Here is an 18032-nt window from a genome sequence, read left to right as displayed (position 1 = left end):
CGGCAGGGCCTCTGCTCTGCTTGCCTGCCGGGTGGGGAAGGTCCCTCCTTGGCAGGACAAGCAAATTTAGCCCGGGGATCCTCTTCTCCCGGTGTGGCTAGGCCTTTCCCGGGTCGGCAGAGCCTGGGAACGGCGGCTATTTTGGATTTTTCATCGGCCCCGATTTCGGAGCTCCCTGGGTCTGGGGGGCCGGATTTTTTTGATTTGCCCCCCGATTTGAGCCCCATGGGTCCCCAGGAAGGGGGGGTCCCGACCCCCCCCCCCCCTCGCTCCCCTCCCCTCCCCCGGGAAATCCAGGGTCCCTTTTTCTGCAGAATTCTTCGTCCTCATGCACAAATCTTATTTAGCTAGCTTGCAGGAGGAGGACGAACGCCCCCCCCCACCAAAAATTCCTCGATCCGCGCCGTTGACTCCTGGCCCGGCTGCGGAGCCCCAGGGGCCGGTGCAGGTGGTACCGGGGGCGCCCCCCTTCCTCCCCCCCCCCCGGTGGATCCCGGGCCCCCGGACCCCGCCTTTTCCCCGGATCCGGGGGATGCCCCCCTTTAGAGGGGGATGACCCCAGAGCCCTCCGTTTATTCCGTAAGGAGGAATTAGAGCCCCTCATACCCTTCGTCGTGCAGGAGTTGGACTTGGAGGGTCCCACTGTGGATAATCTGGACTCTCTGCCCAAGGATATGAATCCGGTCCTGGGGGGGCTCAGGGCTCCGGCCTCCGCCTTTCCCTTCCACCCCATTCTTAAGTTCCTGATCCTATGGGAATGGGAGGCCCCTGAGGGTGCACTCCGGGTGGGGCATGCCATGGTTAAGCTCTATCCCCTCCTGGAGGAAGGTTTGGAGCTGCTGAAATATCCCTCTTTGGATTCTTATGTCTCAGCGATTATCAAGCACACCACGATTCCAGTGGGGGGTTCCACGGCTCTAAAGGATGGGCAGGATCTTAAATTAGAGGCTCACCTGAAACGCATCTTCGAAGTCTTGGCCCTCGGGGTCTGGGCGTCTTGCTGTAGCAGCCTCATGATGTGGGCAGGCCTCAGGTGGGTCCAACAGTTACTCTGCGCCCAGGAACTTCCGCCGGCAGAGCAGGCTGAGCGACTGGAGGCCGTCATCGCTTACGTGTCGGATGCCCTCTACGATCTGGTCCGTGTTCAGGCGAAGGCGATGGTTTCGGTGGTGTCTGCCCGGAGGCTCCTCTGGCTGCGCAATTGGTCGGCTGACCAGTCGTCAAAGGCTCGGTTGGGCACGCTGCCCTTCAAAGGTAAGATGCTTTTTGGAGAGGACTTTGAGAAGCTTATGGCCTCTTTGGCTGACAACAAGGTCCATAAACTACCAGAGGACCGTCCTAAACCTTGCCTGGTCTTTCGCGCCCTCTCGTTCTCGCTTCAGGGGTCAGTGTTACGCTCCGCGTGGGTGGGGAGGTTCCTCCAGGGGTGGTTCTCGTACTCAGTCCTGGTCGCAGTCCTTTCGTGGAAGGTGGCCCTTTCGTGAAGGCCAGCCCGCGCGCGCCACCCCTAAGCCTGCCACGCAATGAAGTTCAGCTGACTCATTCCTCTGTCCCTCGCCTCGGCAGCCGCCTCTCCCTGTTTTTCGAGGAATGGGTCAAAATCACATCGAATCAATGGGTCCTTGACATTATCAAAGCCGGGTACGCCTTCGAAATTGTTCGCGACCTTCCGGATCTTTTTCTTTCTCACAGGACAAGCAGGATGGTTGTCCTCACAAATGGGTGACATCGAGGACGGAGCCCAACCACGGAAAACTTCTGTCAAAGTTTCTGGAACTTTGACTGGCCCCTACTGGGCATGCCCAGCACGGCACTAACCCTGCAGTCAGCAGGGGTCCCCCTTCAGTCTTCTTTTTTCCGCGCAGCAGTAGCCACGCGGTTAAGGAGCTCTTACCACATTCTTGACAGGAATTTCTTCTCGAACTTCTTTGAAGTAAAATTCGCCCCACAGGGGTCCCCCCTCTATCTAAATTTAGCCTGCGGTACTTCGGTAAGTTTTTTTTGCCGTTTCTCGCCGGTTACCGTCGAGTTCAGCCCTCGCGGCCTGCTGGCCGTCGAACATCCCGTGGCTTAATCTTTGGTCAATGGCCATGGCGTCGGGGTTCCGTCGGTGCCCAGATTGTACGCGCACCATGTCTATCACAGACCCTCATAGAGTCTGTGTATTATGTTTAGGGAGTGAGCATGATGTCCTGACTTGCACCAAATGTGCTCTTATGACACCAAAAGGTCGCAAAGCCAGAATGGAGAAGATGGGACTCCTGTTCCATGCTCACACTCCGATGCCGTCCATCGCATCGACATCCTCGGAACCGGCACCGTCGAAGTCCTTCCATCGTCGGCAACCTCCCGGTGACCATCTGCCATAGACGTCTCCACGACCATCGACTCCCGTCCCTTCCCCGGAGGATCGTGGGGATCGGAGGGAAAAGCATCGTCAGCGACATCGCAAGTCTCGGACCTTCGAGGAATCGAAGTCATCGACCTCGGTACCGTCCAAGCCTCCACCAAAGAAGTCTCGATCAGAAGCGGCACCGTCCACTTCTGTTTCTGAGACATTGAGGCAACCCTCACCCCATCGGGTGAAGGTGGTCCCTCCGGCTCAGCCTCAGCCTCCCTCTTTCCCGGAGCCGGGTATTGTTACCCCAGGTCTCCGGGAAGAACTGGACCCGGCTGGTCCAGGAGGCCATCGACAAAGCGATGCAACGGTTCCAGACTCCTTTGGCACCGACTCTGCCACCGAGAGTGGAACCAGTCACCGACCCGATTCCAGCAGCGCTGGCACCGCTGCTCGCCCGGATGGAAGCGCTCATGACCACCCTTCCACCGGTGATACCCGGGTCACAGACAGCACCTGTGCGCTCCCCGATGCCAACTTCATCTGGTGCAGAAACACCGTATCAAATTCCTCCTTCGGGAGTGGTTCCATCGATGCCGTGTCGTCCCTCGCCACCGATACATTCCTCCGGGGCGATACGCACATCGGCTACATCGATGCCTTCGATGCCGGCACCGATGCCTCCAAGGGTATTTTCGATGCCCCCGGTGATTCCTTCGGGTTTCTCGGAGCCCCAACCGGGGCCTTCAGGTATCCAACCCCCTCGTGGTCCTACAGGTCAGCAACCTGACCCTTATGACACCTGTGGTGATGATACTTCCACAGATACCGATGATTTACCTTCACCACCCTCTCCTGCTGAAAGCAGAAAGCGTTTTCCCCCCGAGGACCTCTCTTTCACCAATTTTGTGAAGGAAATGTCAGAATTGGTCTCTTTTCAGCTTCAGTCTGAGCAAGATGACAGACACCAAATGATGGAGTTGTGTAACCTTTTTCCAACATGACGTACCAACACCCTTCCGCTTACCCAGTGGGGTGCGGATGTCCTCTACCAAATTCCACCCCAGTTGTTGTGCCTGTTGCACGCCGTTGGGTACTTTTGGTGCACGTCCGAACATCCTCAGCTCGGTACTCACCCATTTGTGAGGACAACCATCCTGCTTGTCCTGTGAGAAAGCAAATGTTGCTTACCTGATGTAACAGGTGTTCTCACAGGACAGCAGGATGTTAGTCCTCACGAAACCCGCCTGCCGCCCCGCGGTGTTGGGTTCGTTTTTCTTATTTTATTTTTCGGCACTGCCTGTAGCTTTGAAACAAGACTGAAGGGGGGACTCCTGCTGGCTGCAGGGTTGGTGCCATGCTGGGCATGCCCAGTAGGAGCCAGTCAAAGTTCCAGAAACTTTGACAGAAGTTTTCCATGGTTGGGCTCCATCCTCGATGTCACCCATTTGTGAGGACTAACATCCTGCTGTCCTGCGAGAACACCTGTTACATCAGGTAAGCAACATTTGCTTTTCTCGCCGTGCGGTCGGTCCAAGAGGGACGCAGTGGTTCAAACTCTCTCCAAATTCCTGGATCTGGGCGCGGTGGTCCCAGTTCCGGAGAGGGAGCTTGGCACCGGCCAGTATTCTATTTACTTCACCGTACCCAAAAAGGACGGCTCCTTCCGCCCAATACTAGACCTCAAGAGGGTCAATCGGGCCCTTATTTCCGCATGGAAACCCTGTGTGCGGTCATTGCGGCAGTCTGTCCCGGAGAGTTCCTCGCTTCCCTCGATCTCGCAGAGGCGTACTTCCATATTCCCATTCACCGCGACTACCAGAAGTATCTTCGCTTCCACATCCTCAATCAGGACTTCCAGTTTCGGGCGCTTCCCTTCGGCCTTGCGACCGCGCCCTGCACCTTCACAAAGGTCATGGTGTGGTGGTAGCGGCGGCGCTGCACCGGAAGGGAATTCTTGTCCACCCCTATCTGGACGACTGGCTCATCAGGGCCAAGTCGGTGGCTTCCTGTCAACAGGCGGTGGATCGCGTATTTTTTCTCCTCGCCTCCCTCGGGTGGATGGTGAACTTCTCCAAGAGCAACCTTCAGCCCTCCCAGGAGTTGGAGTTCCTGGGAGGCCACTTCGACACTCGAGTAGGCAAGGTCTTCCTACCGCGAGCGCGCGCCCTCAAACTGATCGAGCAGATCCAAAATCTGATTGCGCTACCTTCCCCGACGGCCTGGGACTATCTGCAGGTTTTGGGATCCATGGCTTCCACCATCAACCTCGTCCCCTGGGCCTTTGCTCATATGCGTTCATTTCAGAAAGCTTTGCTATCCCGTTGGCAGCCAGTGTCGGAGCAGTATCACATAGTCCTCCCGTTCTTGGACTCTACTGTCGACAACTTACAGTGGTGGCTGTCTCTTCCTCATCTACTACGAGGGATGCCTCTTCAAGCTCCACAGTGGACGATAGTGACCACGGACGCCAGTCTGTCGGGCTGGGGTGCGGCTTGTCTCTCTCAGTCCACCCAGGGTACCTGGTCGCCGACTCAGTCTCGCTGGCACATCAATCGCCTGGAAACTCTGGCGGTACGCCTGGCTCTTCAGGAGTTCCTCCCCCTGCTCCGCAGCAAGGCGGTAAGAGTCTTGTCCGACAACTCCACCACAGTGGCTTACATCAATCATCAAGGGGGCACTCGCAGTCCCTGGTGGCCTTAGAAGCCAGCCGTCTCTTCTCTTGGGCGGAGCAGCATCTACAGTGCCTTGCGGCTTCCCACATCGCGGGCAAGGAAAATGTTCAAGCCGACGTCCTCAGCCGTCTGTCACTCGATCCGGGGGAGTGGGAACTTTCGGACACAGCCATGGCTCTGATAGTGGACAGGTGGGGTCCCCCCACCTAGACCTCATGGCGACTCTGCACAATGCCAAGGCCAATCGGTTCTTCAGCCGCTGGAGGGAGCACGGCTCGGAGGGCATGGATGCTCTGGCTCTGCCTTGGCCAGCGGACGTTCTTCTGTACGTGTTCTCCCCCCCCCCCCCCCCCCCCCCGTGGCCTCTGGTGGGGAAAGTTCTCAGACGAATCGAACTCCACCGGGGACCAGTGATTCTAGTCGCGCCCGAGTGGCCGCAAAGACCGTGGTTCGCGGATCTCATCAATCTGGTGGTGGACAGACCCCTGCGCCTCGGGCATCTACCTCGTCTCCTCCGTCAGTGGCCTGTATTTTTTGACCAGGCTGATCACTTCTGTCTAGCGGCCTGGCTTTTGAACGGCGTCGCCTGAGGCGTAAGGGGTATAAGGAGGAGGTCATCTCCACCCTGCTGCGAGCCCGAAAGCAGTAGACTTCCCTGGCCTACGTGCGCATCTAGATAGTTTTTGAGTCTGTGTGTGCGGAGTCGGGTATTCCTGCGCGCTCCGCCTCGATCCCTTTGGTTCTCTCTTTTCTTTAAAAGGGTCTCTCCAAGGGCCTCTCATTCAGTTCTCTGCACAAACAAGTCTCTGCGCTCGGCTCTCTCCTGGGTCGGGTGGACGGTCATTCCCTAGCAGCTCATCCGGACGTGATTCGGTTTCTGAGGGGCGTTGGACACCTCTGCCCCCCCCTCTCGTGCCACGTGCCCGTCGTGGAGTCTCAACTTGGTCAACTTGGTCCTACGCTCAAGGATCTCACACTCAAAACTGTCTTTCTGGTCTCTATCTCTTCCGCTCGCCGGATTTCTGAGCTCCAGGCGTTGTCCTGTCGGGAGCTCTTCTTGCGTTTTTCTGATTCTGGGGTCTCTCTCAAGACTGTTCCTTCTTTCTTGCCTAAGGTTGTCTCCGCTTTCCATGTCAACCAGTTGGTAGAACTCCCCGTGTTTTCTCCGGAAGAGATTGAGAGTACGACTGGTGGCGACCTCCGTCGGCTAGATGTCAAACGGGTCTTGCTCCGCTATCTCCAGGTTACCAATGACTTTTGTGTGTCGACCACCTCTTCATCCTTTGCAGTGGCCCCAATCGCGGTAAGCAGGCTTCTAAGACCACGATTGCGCGGTGATTGAAAGAAGCCATATCTTCGGCATATCTTTGTCAAGGTCGTGCGGTTCCAGAGGGCCTGAAGGGCCCATTCTCTACGCTCTCAGGCTGCCTCTTGGGCGGAGAGTCAATCTGTCTCTCCGCAGGAGATTTGCAGGGCCGCCACTTGGACGTCTTTGCATACTTTTGCTCGGCACTACCGTTTGGATGTGCACGCCCCGGTTTTTGGTTCCTTTGGGCGGCAAGTGCTTCGAGCGGGGACTTTCTTGGTCCCACCCAGTTTAGGGAAGCTTTGGTACATCCCACTGTCTGGACTGATCTGGGTACGTACAGGAAAAGGAAAATTAGTTCTTACCTGTTAATTTTCGTTCCTGTAGTACCACGGATCAGTCCAGACGCCCTTCCCTGTTTCTCTTTCTTCTGTCTTCTCAAAGCTTGTTTCTTGCAGGTTCACAGATTTTCATATTACAGGTTTGTGAAAGAATACTGAGCAATTACACCGGAAGCCTTGGTCGTTTTTTTTATACCAAGTATATGCAAGAGCGTATAGGTATAACATGTTTCTGCATTATTCTACAGTTGCTCCGTTGAGCTTATAGTTACTTGCTTGATCCTATTCTTGGGTTTGTTATTTTCTGCTTTGACAATAGTTATACTGAAGGGTTACAGGATAGGCACTGCCCTCATACAGGGTATCCTTTCAGTTTTAGTCTGTCACCACCTGCTGGAAAGGAGGCTCAACCCACTGTCTGGACTGATCTGTGGTACTACAGGAACGAAAATTAACAGGTAAGAACTAATTTTCCTGTAGTTCCTCCATGATAGTGAAATCTCCAACAGGTGAGCTGGCCTTACCCCGTATGGGGCCCTCACCAGCTGAAACTCCAGGGTTCTCTGTGACTCCTGACCCCACCATGGATTGACGGGCTGTCATAACTTCGGCATTAGCCCCCACCGCTTGGATACGACTGTCGCTGAAAACAGCAGGATTGGCCGGAGCAACCCTATCAGTCAGGGATAAAGATGTTAGAGTCCGGAGAGGGGGCAGGAAGCTCCACCTCTGCTTCCCTCTCCAAGGACGAAGCCTTCGATTGAGTCCCCCGCTGGACTTGAGTGTCCATTGGACCCACGAAAAGGGATTCTGGAGGAACTGCGGGGTTGATGCGCTCCTTCGCTCACCTTTTCCGAGCAGAGTGCGACATTTGAAGAAATATTTCTTTCAAGATATAGAGAGAAAAATGCCATGCTCACACCATGAGCTCTACAGCAGCCATTTTGGATCCACCCGTCTCTCTCTTTTCAGTATATTTATAAATGATCTGGACAGGAATACGAGTGAGGTTATCAAATTTGCGGATGATACAAAATTATTCAGAGTAGTTAAATCACAAGCGGACTGTGATACATTACAGGAGGACCTTGCAAGACTTGAAGATTGGGCATCCAAATGGCAGATGAAATTTAATGTGGACAAGTGCAAGGTGTTGCATATAGGGAAAAATAACCATTGCTGTAGTTACACGATGTTATGTTCCATATTAGGAGCTACCACCCAGGAAAAAGATCTAGGCATCATAGTGGATAATACTTTAAAATCGTCGGCTCAGTGTGCTGCGGCAGTCAAAAAAGCAAATAGAATGATAGGAATTATTAGGAAGGGAATGGTTAATAGAACGGAAAATGTCATAATGCCTCTGTATCGCTCCATGGTGAGACCACACCTTGAATACTGTGTACAAATCTGGTCGCCGCATCTCAAAAAAGATATAGTTGCGATGGAGACGGTACAGAGAAGGGCAACCAAAATGATAAAGGGGATGGAACAGCTTCCCTATGAGGAAAGGCTGAAGAGGTTAGGGCTGTTCAGCTTGGAGAAGAGACGGCTGAGGGGGGATATGACAGAGGTGTTTAAAATCATGAGAGGTCTAGAACGGGTAGATATGAATTGGTTATTTACTTTTTCAGATAATAGAAGGACTAGGGGGCATTCCATGAAGTTAGCATGTGGCACATTTAAGACTAATCAGAGAAAATTCTATTTCACTCAACGCATAATAAAGCTCTGGAGTTTGTTGCCAGAGGATGTGGTTAGTGCAGTTAGTGTAGCTGGTTTCAAAAAAGGTTTGGATAAGTTCTTGGAGGAGAAGTCCATTAATGGCTATTAATCAATTTTACTTAGAGAATAGCCACTGCTATTAATTGCATCAGTAGCATGGGATCTTCTTAGTGTTTGGGTAATTGCCAGGTTCTTGTGGCCTGGTTTTGGCCTCTGTTGGAAACAGGATGCTGAGCTTGATGGACCCTTGGTCTGACCCAGCATGGCAATTTCTTAGGATATGAATGAAATTTATAAAATCATGACTGGGGAGGAATGGGTAAATAGAGAATGGTTATTTACCCTTTCAAACACCACCAGGATTAGGGGAGACTCCATGAAACCAGCAACTGTCAGATTTAAAACAAATCCTAGGAAGGATTTTTTCACTCTATGCACAATCAAGCTGTGCAATCTAACACAGTAGATTTCAAAAGAGAATTGGACAAATTCCTGCAGGAAAAATCCATAAACAATTATTAGCCAGGTAGATATGGGAAAGCCAGCGCTTAACATAGAAACACAGTGAAAGACGGCAGATAAAGACCAAAACGGTCCATCTAGTTTGCCCAATTTATTTTTAGGTAATAGCAACTGCTGCTCCATGTACGCTTCCCCCAAGTTTCTGTTAAGGGTAGTAGCAACTGCTTCTCTGAGCAGGCTATCCCCAAGGAGTAATAGAAACATTACCCCACGTCTTCATTTACATTCTGCTTCTCTGAGCAGGCTATCCCCAAGGAGTAATAGAAACAATTACCCCACGTCTCATTTACATTCTGCTTCTCTGAGCAGGCTATCCCCAAGGAGTAATAGAAACATTACCCCACGTCTCATTTACATTCTGCTTCTCTGAGCCAGGCTATCCCCATGGAGTAATAGAAACATTACCCCACGTCTCATTTACATTCTGCTTCTCTGAGCCAGGCTATCCCCATGGAGTAATAGAAACATTACCCCACGTCTTCATTTACATTCTGCTTCTCTGAGCCAGGCTATCCCCAAGGAGTAATAGAAACATTACCCCACGTCTCATTTACATTCTGCTTCTCTGAGCAGGCTATCCCCAAGGAGTAATAGAAACATTACCCCACGTCTCATTTACATTCTGCTTCTCTGAGCAAGCTATCCCCAAGGAGTAATAGAAACAATTACCCCACTTCTTCATTTACATTCTGCTTCTCTGAGCCAGGCTATCCCCAAGGAGTAATAGAAACAATTACCCCACTTCTTCATTTACATTCTGCTTCTCTGAGCCAGGCTATCCCCAAGGAGTAATAGAAACATTACCCCACGTCTCATTTACATTCTGCTTCTCTGAGCAGGCTATCCCCAAGGAGTAATAGAAACATTACCCCACGTCTCATTTACATTCTGCTTCTCTGAGCAGGCTATCCCCAAGGAGTAATAGAAACAATTACCCCACTTCTTCATTTACATTCTGCTTCTCTGAGCCAGGCTATCCCCAAGGAGTAATAGAAACAATTACCCCACTTCTTCATTTACATTCTGCTTCTCTGAGCCAGGCTATCCCCAAGGAGTAATAGAAACAATTACCCCACGTCTCATTTACATTCTGCTTCTCTGAGCAGGCTATCCCCAAGGAGTAATAGAAACATTACCCCACTTCTTCATTTACATTCTGCTTCTCTGAGCCAGGCTATCCCCAAGGAGTAATAGAAACAATTACCCCACGTCTTCATTTATATTCTGCTTCTCTGAGCAGGCTATCCCCATGGAGTAATAGAAACTTTACCCCACGTCTTCATTTACATTCTGCTTCTCTGAGCAGGCTATCCCCAAGGAGTAATAGAAACATTACCCCACGTCTCATTTACATTCTGCTTCTCTGAGCCAGGCTATCCCCAAGGAGTAATAGAAACATTACCCCACGTCTCATTTACATTCTGCTTCTCTGAGCAGGCTATCCCCAAGGAGTAATAGAAACAATTACCCCACATCTTCATTTACATTCTGCTTCTCTGAGCAGGCTATCCCCAAGGAGTAATAGAAACAATTACCCCACGTCTTCATTTACATTCTGCTTCTCTGAGCAGGCTATCCCCAAGGAGTAATAGAAACATTACCCCACGTCTTCATTTACATTCTGCTTCTCTGAGCCAGGCTATCCCCAAGGAGTAATAGAAACATTACCCCACGTCTTCATTTACATTCTGCTTCTCTGAGCAGGCTATCCCCAAGGAGTAATAGAAACATTACCCCACGTCTCATTTACATTCTGCTTCTCTGAGCAGGCTATCCCCAAGGAGTAATAGAAACAATTACCCCACGTCTCATTTACATTCTGCTTCTCTGAGCAGGCTATCCCCAAGGAGTAATAGAAACATTACCCCACGTCTTCATTTACATTCTGCTTCTCTGAGCCAGGCTATCCCCAAGGAGTAATAGAAACAATTACCCCACGTCTCATTTACATTCTGCTTCTCTGAGCAGGCTATCCCCAAGGAGTAATAGAAACATTACCCCATGTCTTCATTTACATTCTGCTTCTCTGAGCAGGCTATCCCCAAGGAGTAATAGAAACAATTACCCCACGTCTCATTTACATTCTGCTTCTCTGAGCAGGCTATCCCCAAGGAGTAATAGAAACTTTACCCCACGTCTTCATTTACATTCTGCTTCTCTGAGCAGGCTATCCTCAAGGAGTAATAGAAACAATTACCCCACGTCTCATTTACATTCTGCTTCTCTGAGCAGGCTATCCCCATGGAGTAATAGAAACATTACCCCACGTCTTCATTTACATTCTGCTTCTCTGAGCAGGCTATCCCCAAGGAGTAATAGAAACAATTACCCCACATCTTCATTTACATTCTGCTTCTCTGAGCCAGGCTATCCCCAAGGAGTAATAGAAACATTACCCCACGTCTTCATTTACATTCTGCTTCTCTGAGCAGGCTATCCTCAAGGAGTAATAGAAACTTTACCCCACGTCTTCATTTACATTCTGCTTCTCTGAACAGGCTATCCCCAAGGAGTAATAGAAACATTACCCCACGTCTTCATTTACATTCTGCTTCTCTGAGCAGGCTATCCCCAAGGAGTAATAGAAACAATTACCCCACGTCTCATTTACATTCTGCTTCTCTGAGCCAGGCTATCCCCAAGGAGTAATAGAAACAATTACCCCACATCTCATTTACATTCTGCTTCTCTGAACAGGCTATCCCCAAGGAGTAATAGAAACAATTACCCCACGTCTTCATTTACATTCTGCTTCTCTGAACAGGCTATCCCCAAGGAGTAATAGAAACATTACCCCACGTCTTCATTTACATTCTGCTTCTCTGAGCAGCCTATCCGCAAGGAGTAATAGAAACATTACCCCACGTCTTCATTTATATTCTGCTTCTCTGAGCCAGGCTATCCCCAAGGAGTAATAGAAACATTACCCCACGTCTCATTTACATTCTCTGTTTGTCCCATGCTTTTTGATTGCTTTCTTGTCTTCACTATCTCTTCTGAGAGGGCTTCCCATGAATCCCCCACCCTTTCGGCTTATCCCTGGGAGTGGGATATAAGAATTGGACAGTCGGTTGGGGATCTGCCTGTGACTCAGAATGGCCACTGTTGGAGACAGAATGCTGGGCTTGGTTGACCCTTAGTCTGAGCCCATGGCGCTAAACATTTCTTATGTTCTTATGTACCTCTATTTATTTTGTGTTTGCAATGTAAGTTAGCGTGAGCGCTCTCTGATTCAGCGATGGAGGGTGGGCTAGATAAAAGATAGATCCGGAGATAGTTGTGTCATTTCTGTTAACTGGGCAGATGGTGATGTAAGTAGAGATTCCTGGAATGGACACGGCTATTTGTTTAGCCAGGACTTTAGGCTCTTAAGTTTTGGAATTAGGCTCCTAAATTGGCCCTTTTGAAAATTTCCTAGGGCTGAGTGCCTAGAATTAAGCTCCTAGTTTCAGTAGGACCCTAAATTTAGAATCCTAAAAAGGGGGCGGCCATGGGGGCTGACTTAGTGCGGGGAAACAAAGTTAGGAACTTAACCTTGATTTTCAGACCTGGCACCTAATTTAGGTTCCTAAATCTAGGCAGATTCAATAGCAGGAGCCTACATTTAGGTGCTTTAGTTTTAGGGCCCTAAATTTGTGATTTTTCAGCTGAAAATTTAGGCATCTAAGTTTGACTGAAAAATAGACTCCTAATGTAGTAGCCTAAATGTAAGATCTCAGCTTTCTTTGAATGTTGGCCCCTTGGATGTTTTGTTGCTCTTTGATAGATATATATTAATGCTAAGTAGAAGTTATTACTTCTAATTAGCATATGGTATCTTTAGTTGAACAAGCCTAGTGTTATTTTTAAATTTGACTATGTGCAATGTTTTACGTTCTTATTTTATTTTGCACTGCGGGATGAATAAGCCATGGTGGTGTTTGTTCTTATTTTAAATATGGATTGTATTTCATATGATGATATTTTGTTAAGTATTTGGTTTACAATTGTTACACACTTTGAGCGTTCATGGTTAGATGTGAAGTAGATTACTCTCCATGGACAAGCAGAATTGATATCAGCCACACAAGTGGGGTAATGTCACCCAGTGATGCCAAAATAGATAGCGCTCTCAGCCCAAGAAGGAAACTGCTCTGAATCTAAAAGAGTAGAGACAGGCCGGAGGTGGTCCAAAGAGAGACTGCCACACCACCTCTAGGTACTCGCGAGGAGAGGACCTGAAATGTATAACTAATGCACCAGGCTTTTTCTGTGGGCAGGAAAGGGGGAAAGCTGAGGAGGAACACGAGGAAATGTTTCTTTACAAAAAGGGTGAGGGATGCATGGAATAGCATCCCAGGGGGAGAGGCGAGCCTGGGATGGGCTCAGAAGATTTATAGCTGGGGGGAAGAAAAAGGAAAGGCCGACATTGATTGGGGTCTGAGGCCCTGCTGCGGGAGTAAATTGGGCAGCCAGGATGGGCTTATGCTCTCTATCTTTTCTTACTGCCTCACCCTCCTGTCTCGTGTGCTTCCCCTGCAGGTGGTCCTTTGGCATTCTAATGTGGGAGATCTTCACCTTAGGGGGGTCCCCGTACCCCGGCATCCCCGTTGAGGAACTGTTCAAGCTGCTGAAAGAGGGGCACAGGATGGACAAGCCCCCCAACTGCACCAATGAGCTGTGAGTATCTGCCTCTCCCATCCCTGCACGCGGGAAGGAGGCTAATTAATGTGATCTGTCAGATGTGCTGACTCTGCCACTGTTTCGGCAGGTACATGACGATGAGAGACTGCTGGCATGCTGTCCCCTCGCAGCGGCCAACCTTCAAACAACTGGTGGAGGACCTTGACCGAATCCTCACCCTCTCAACCAATGAGGTGAGCTGGAGTCTGAGGCGGGGGTTGGTCACAAGAGCTCTCTCCCCTCCTGCTTCCCTTCCCGGAGCGCTGTGCGTTTCTCATAGAGGTCGTCCTTCTTTACCTCTTCCCATCAGGATGTGGAGCCATAACCTTACTCTTTCCCATCTGGCTCCCATCAGGGGCACACCCCATGCAGAGCCCATTTGGAGGGCTTGTTTTGCTCGAAGGCTGGAAGAAAAGAGTGAGGCAGGAAATCTTCCCTCAGTCCTGTGCTTCCTGATGCTAGAAAGGCTATGGAAGACTACACATGTGTGGGCCTCTGTCTGTGAACCCTTCCTAGCCAGAGAGCAATCCTGGGATAGGACTCCTCTGTGCTCACCTCCAAGCAGCTTGCTATCTAGGCCTCTGCCTTGCAGGCCTCTGTTCCCACCTCTCTTACCCTCTGACAGATTTAGGTTTTTCTTGATCTTTGGCTCTGCTGGTGGTGATGTCACCCCCTTTCCTCTCTGCCATGCACAAGACAGGAAGGGAGGGAGCACATTAGGTAGCAGAGTTGCTTTTATCTTCTCTGCTTTTCCCTCATTCCCTCCCCTCCTGTTCTCTGCAGGCTGCTGGGGAGGGGCTGGAGCAGGAAGCAGGGAGCTGTACTTCGCTGAGTGAGATTCAAAGCAACTGGGAGGCAGCAAATCTTCAGCTGACTTGCCGCCCCAGGCAGAAGCCTTAGTGTGCCTGTTGGCAAATGCTTGCTTGCTTGCTAGACTTGGGGCAGAAGCAGTGGCACTCTTTGAGCTGGATGCAGCTCAGTGTGAAGTTGTAACTTGCCTGTGACCTGAGCCACCTTTATGGTAAATGGCACAGCTGAGGTGACTGGCATTTGGCTTTGCTGCTGCCCTCTTGGTCTGCGCCGTTGTCTTGCCTTCCTGTAACTGGCTTGCTGCTTTTCTTCCCAGGAGTACTTGGATCTGAGCGTGCCTCTGGAGCAGTATTCTCCCAGCTACCCCGATACCCGCAGCTCCTGCTCCTCGGGAGATGACTCTGTCTTCTCTCCGGACCCCACACCTTATGACCCTTGTCTTCCCAAGTACCAGCACATAAATGGCAGCGTAAAAACATGAATATGAGCACGAATGGACAAGAAGCTAGCTAAGAATGAACAAGGGGAGCCCTCCCCTGGACTCTGTACATACTGTGAGCACAATGGGAGCTGATCTTCAGGGAGAGGACAGGCCGAGGCCTTCCAAGCAGAGTCCTGACACCCCCAACCACTCAACCTTTCCAAGCTGAGGTCGGTCCCAGCTACGCAAGCACTCTCAGGGCCAGCCCAGGTCTGAGCTCCAGCTGGACTCCAGGTCGACATTGGTCAGGCCTGCCTTGTTTATTTTGTAATATTTGGAGAGAATATATTCCAGCAGAGTCGCAGAACACACTTTCAGTCTATTAGGGCTGGGTGTATGTAAATATATTCAGAATATGTATAAATCTATATTATATATTTACAATGAAGTATTTTTTGTATGGATTTAAAACATGGATATATTGTAAACCCACCTTGGAGATTTTTATGTACTTTGGGGAGGAGGGAGGTTTGGTTTGGGGTTTTCTAAATCTTAATTGCAAAAAGTAATTCTTCCACAAAATTCCTTGGGAAAATTCCAAAGAAAAGTGTTTAGCTGTCTGGTGGAAGATAATTTTCTTTCAGGGACAACTGGTTTAATTTATTAACTGGTAAACGGATAGAGCAGATAACCTATGCTACTATTTAATTTAAGTGCAGACAGACGGTGTGCTGGTCCCCACCCCCCAGGACCAGATCTGAGCCCCGCCAGATTCATAACTCACCTCAATCATTAAACGTTGATTTCTGAGAATTTGTTCCTGGCCTATCCTGTGCCCGCCCCATACCACCACCCCTTACCCTCTCTCCAGCACACACACACATTAAAATGATTTTGGCTGACAGAGAGTTTGTGTATCTCTTATTTTCTAACCAAGCATGTCCTGCTGGGCAGCTCGGAGACCCTGGAGTGGGAAGTTTATTTCATTTTTCACTGATCCCCAAATGCTTGATTGTGGACACGATTCCTTAAGGTGATTTGTAAAATAAAAAAATGTCTAATTTTGCAATCTAACTGCAGGAAACTGAGTTAACGGTGCAAGGTTTAGGTTTCACATGATGATTCCTCCCCTTCTGCCTGAGGCTCTTAACTGGGGAAATTGACCTCACAGCCGCCTATAGCAGCAAGGACACAGACATCCTGAAATGCATACTTACATCTTACTCTAACACACGCACTTCAACCCTGAAATGTGCGCCCCCTTCACACACATGAGCACCTTACCTTCCTGAAATACACATATTTCTTAGCATTCAGATAAGTGGAGCCACACCAGTGGGTTATGCACCTCCACCAGCAGATGGAGACTGAGCAAAGTTGACATCACGATATATATAGCCATGCACTGACAACAGCCTACCTGTATTCTCTGTCCCTAGCAGATGGTGGATGTGTATCTCCCTACTGGGGATTGCATGTAAAGCTTTTTTGTAGAAGGAGAAAAGAAGTTTATTGTCCTACTCTCCTGTGGTTGATACCTTATGGTCCCTCCCTCAGTTGAGTTTCCTGAGGTGATATCTTCAGATCCCTCCCTCAGATGAGTGCCTTGTTCTGGTAGCTGATTTCTGCCGGTGTCGACTTAGATATTTATAAAAAAAAAGCTGAAAGGCAAGCAGGTGCAGGAAGCAGAGCGTGGCAGTGAAAGTCTATGCCTTCTCCTCCCACAGCTGAAGACCAACTCTGTACTTGGCCGGGATGGGCTGAGCTCAGATAACTTTTTTTTTTTTTTTATATTACTTTTTAAGGGGGGAGTTGATTTTAGGGATTCCTCTCCCCTCTGGTCTCCATGTTCGATGTGCTGATCTGACATCTGTTCTCACCTCCAGGGGCCTCTGGCAGCTTGGTGGGTTGAGCAGCCTTCTGGGTTAGGCCCCGCTCTCTGGCTTGGATTGTTTACTGTGTGGTAGGCTGTGGCAGCATTTGTGCGAATTTTCTCTGCGCATAAGGCTGCCCTCTTCAGGTATGTCTGTTTGTGCTTATGTGCCCAGCTGTGCGTCTAGTTGCACGCCTAGCTGGGCACTCAGTTGTGCTTGTAGGGGCGCCTAGATGGGCGCACAATGGTGTGCTTAAGGGACACCTAGGTGGGCACTCAGTTACTTACGGACAGTGGGCGCTCAGTTGTACATCTACCAGAATAGTGTATTAGGTGCTATTTTTTTTTAAGTGCCTATTGTGAGCACAGCTGGGCACACAGTTCTCAGACGCCTGTTGGAGCATCCTGACAACTGTATGGTGCCAATAGCAAAGAAGCATAAGCCCCCCTTCCCTTTGTGCTGCTTGCCATATTCAGGCATCGCAGCCTAGTGTCCTCTCTAACTTGTGTCAGCACTGTTTGGAGGCTCAGGGAGAATTGTCTCCATCTGATTTTGCTAAGCCCAGTCCTTTCCAGCATGATGTGGGAATGGAAAAAGAGCTGCCATAGGGGAGCCCCAAATTCAGGCAAAACCTAACTGGTTAGTCAGCAGGGGAAGGTAGTTCAGTGGGTGCAGGACCAACCCCCCAGGTTTTGGCATGGACCCTGCTACCTTTTCTTGGGTGGAATATTTCAAGGGCTGCAGTCTGTTCTTCAGGCGCAGTCTACAGGCCCAACCAATCTTAACAAAGCAGGATCGCAGGCTGAGGATTTCCGCACACCTAGTGCTGCGGGTAAGTGTTGGAGTATGTCTAGACCTGCTGCGGGTCATGCGGATAGGGACTCGGATGGCACGAATAATGAAGCCAATACTTACTCCCTGGCGGATGGGGAAATTCCTCTGGGGCTGGAGCTGTATAGAACTATGTTACGTTTCTGTCATAGAGATGAGTTACCGGCTCTGATTTCCCAGACACTGACAATGCTGGGGTTACCAGGGCCTGATTCCATGTCTGAGCCAAAGAAAGATCCCATTCTGGTTTCTTTGCGTAAAGCCTCATGTTTCTTCCTTATTATGGCGGCTATTCAAGAATTGATTGATCTTGAATAGGGCGCCCCGGAAGCTAATTTTAAAGGGGAATGAGCCTTGGAAGGGCTGTATCCAGCTGCGAGAGAGCAATTGCGCTTTCCAAAAGTGGATGTGCATCTGTCTGCCATCACCAAGTGGACGACTATCCCTGTAGAATGGGAAGCCGCATTGAAGGATGCAGAAGATAGAAGAATTGAGGCCAGCCTTAAGCAGGCCTGTGAAGCGATGAC

The 18032-nt window shown here is 50.0% G+C and overlaps 1 protein-coding gene across 16 annotated transcripts in view; it reads left to right on the top strand.

Annotated features, from left to right (window-relative positions):
- FGFR2 (fibroblast growth factor receptor 2) overlaps positions 1 to 15706 on the top strand; it is a 257267-nt gene extending 241561 nt beyond the window's left edge. For all 16 annotated transcript variants that reach the window (XM_029610550.1, XM_029610554.1, XM_029610553.1 and 13 more), the window contains 3 exons: positions 13429 to 13566; positions 13658 to 13763; positions 14696 to 15706. In XM_029610550.1, the coding sequence (XP_029466410.1) occupies positions 13429 to 13566; positions 13658 to 13763; positions 14696 to 14860 (409 nt within the window). In that variant the 3' untranslated portion in view covers positions 14861 to 15706. The remainder of the gene's footprint in view (positions 1 to 13428; positions 13567 to 13657; positions 13764 to 14695) is intronic.
- Positions 15707 to 18032: the final 2326 nt, after the last annotated feature.

The sequence above is a fragment of the Rhinatrema bivittatum genome, chromosome 7, assembly GCF_901001135.1.
Source record: "Rhinatrema bivittatum chromosome 7, aRhiBiv1.1, whole genome shotgun sequence".
Taxonomy (NCBI): domain Eukaryota; kingdom Metazoa; phylum Chordata; class Amphibia; order Gymnophiona; family Rhinatrematidae; genus Rhinatrema; species Rhinatrema bivittatum.
Note: the sequence above shows the minus strand (reverse complement) of the source record. Positions and strands in the feature narration are given on the sequence as shown.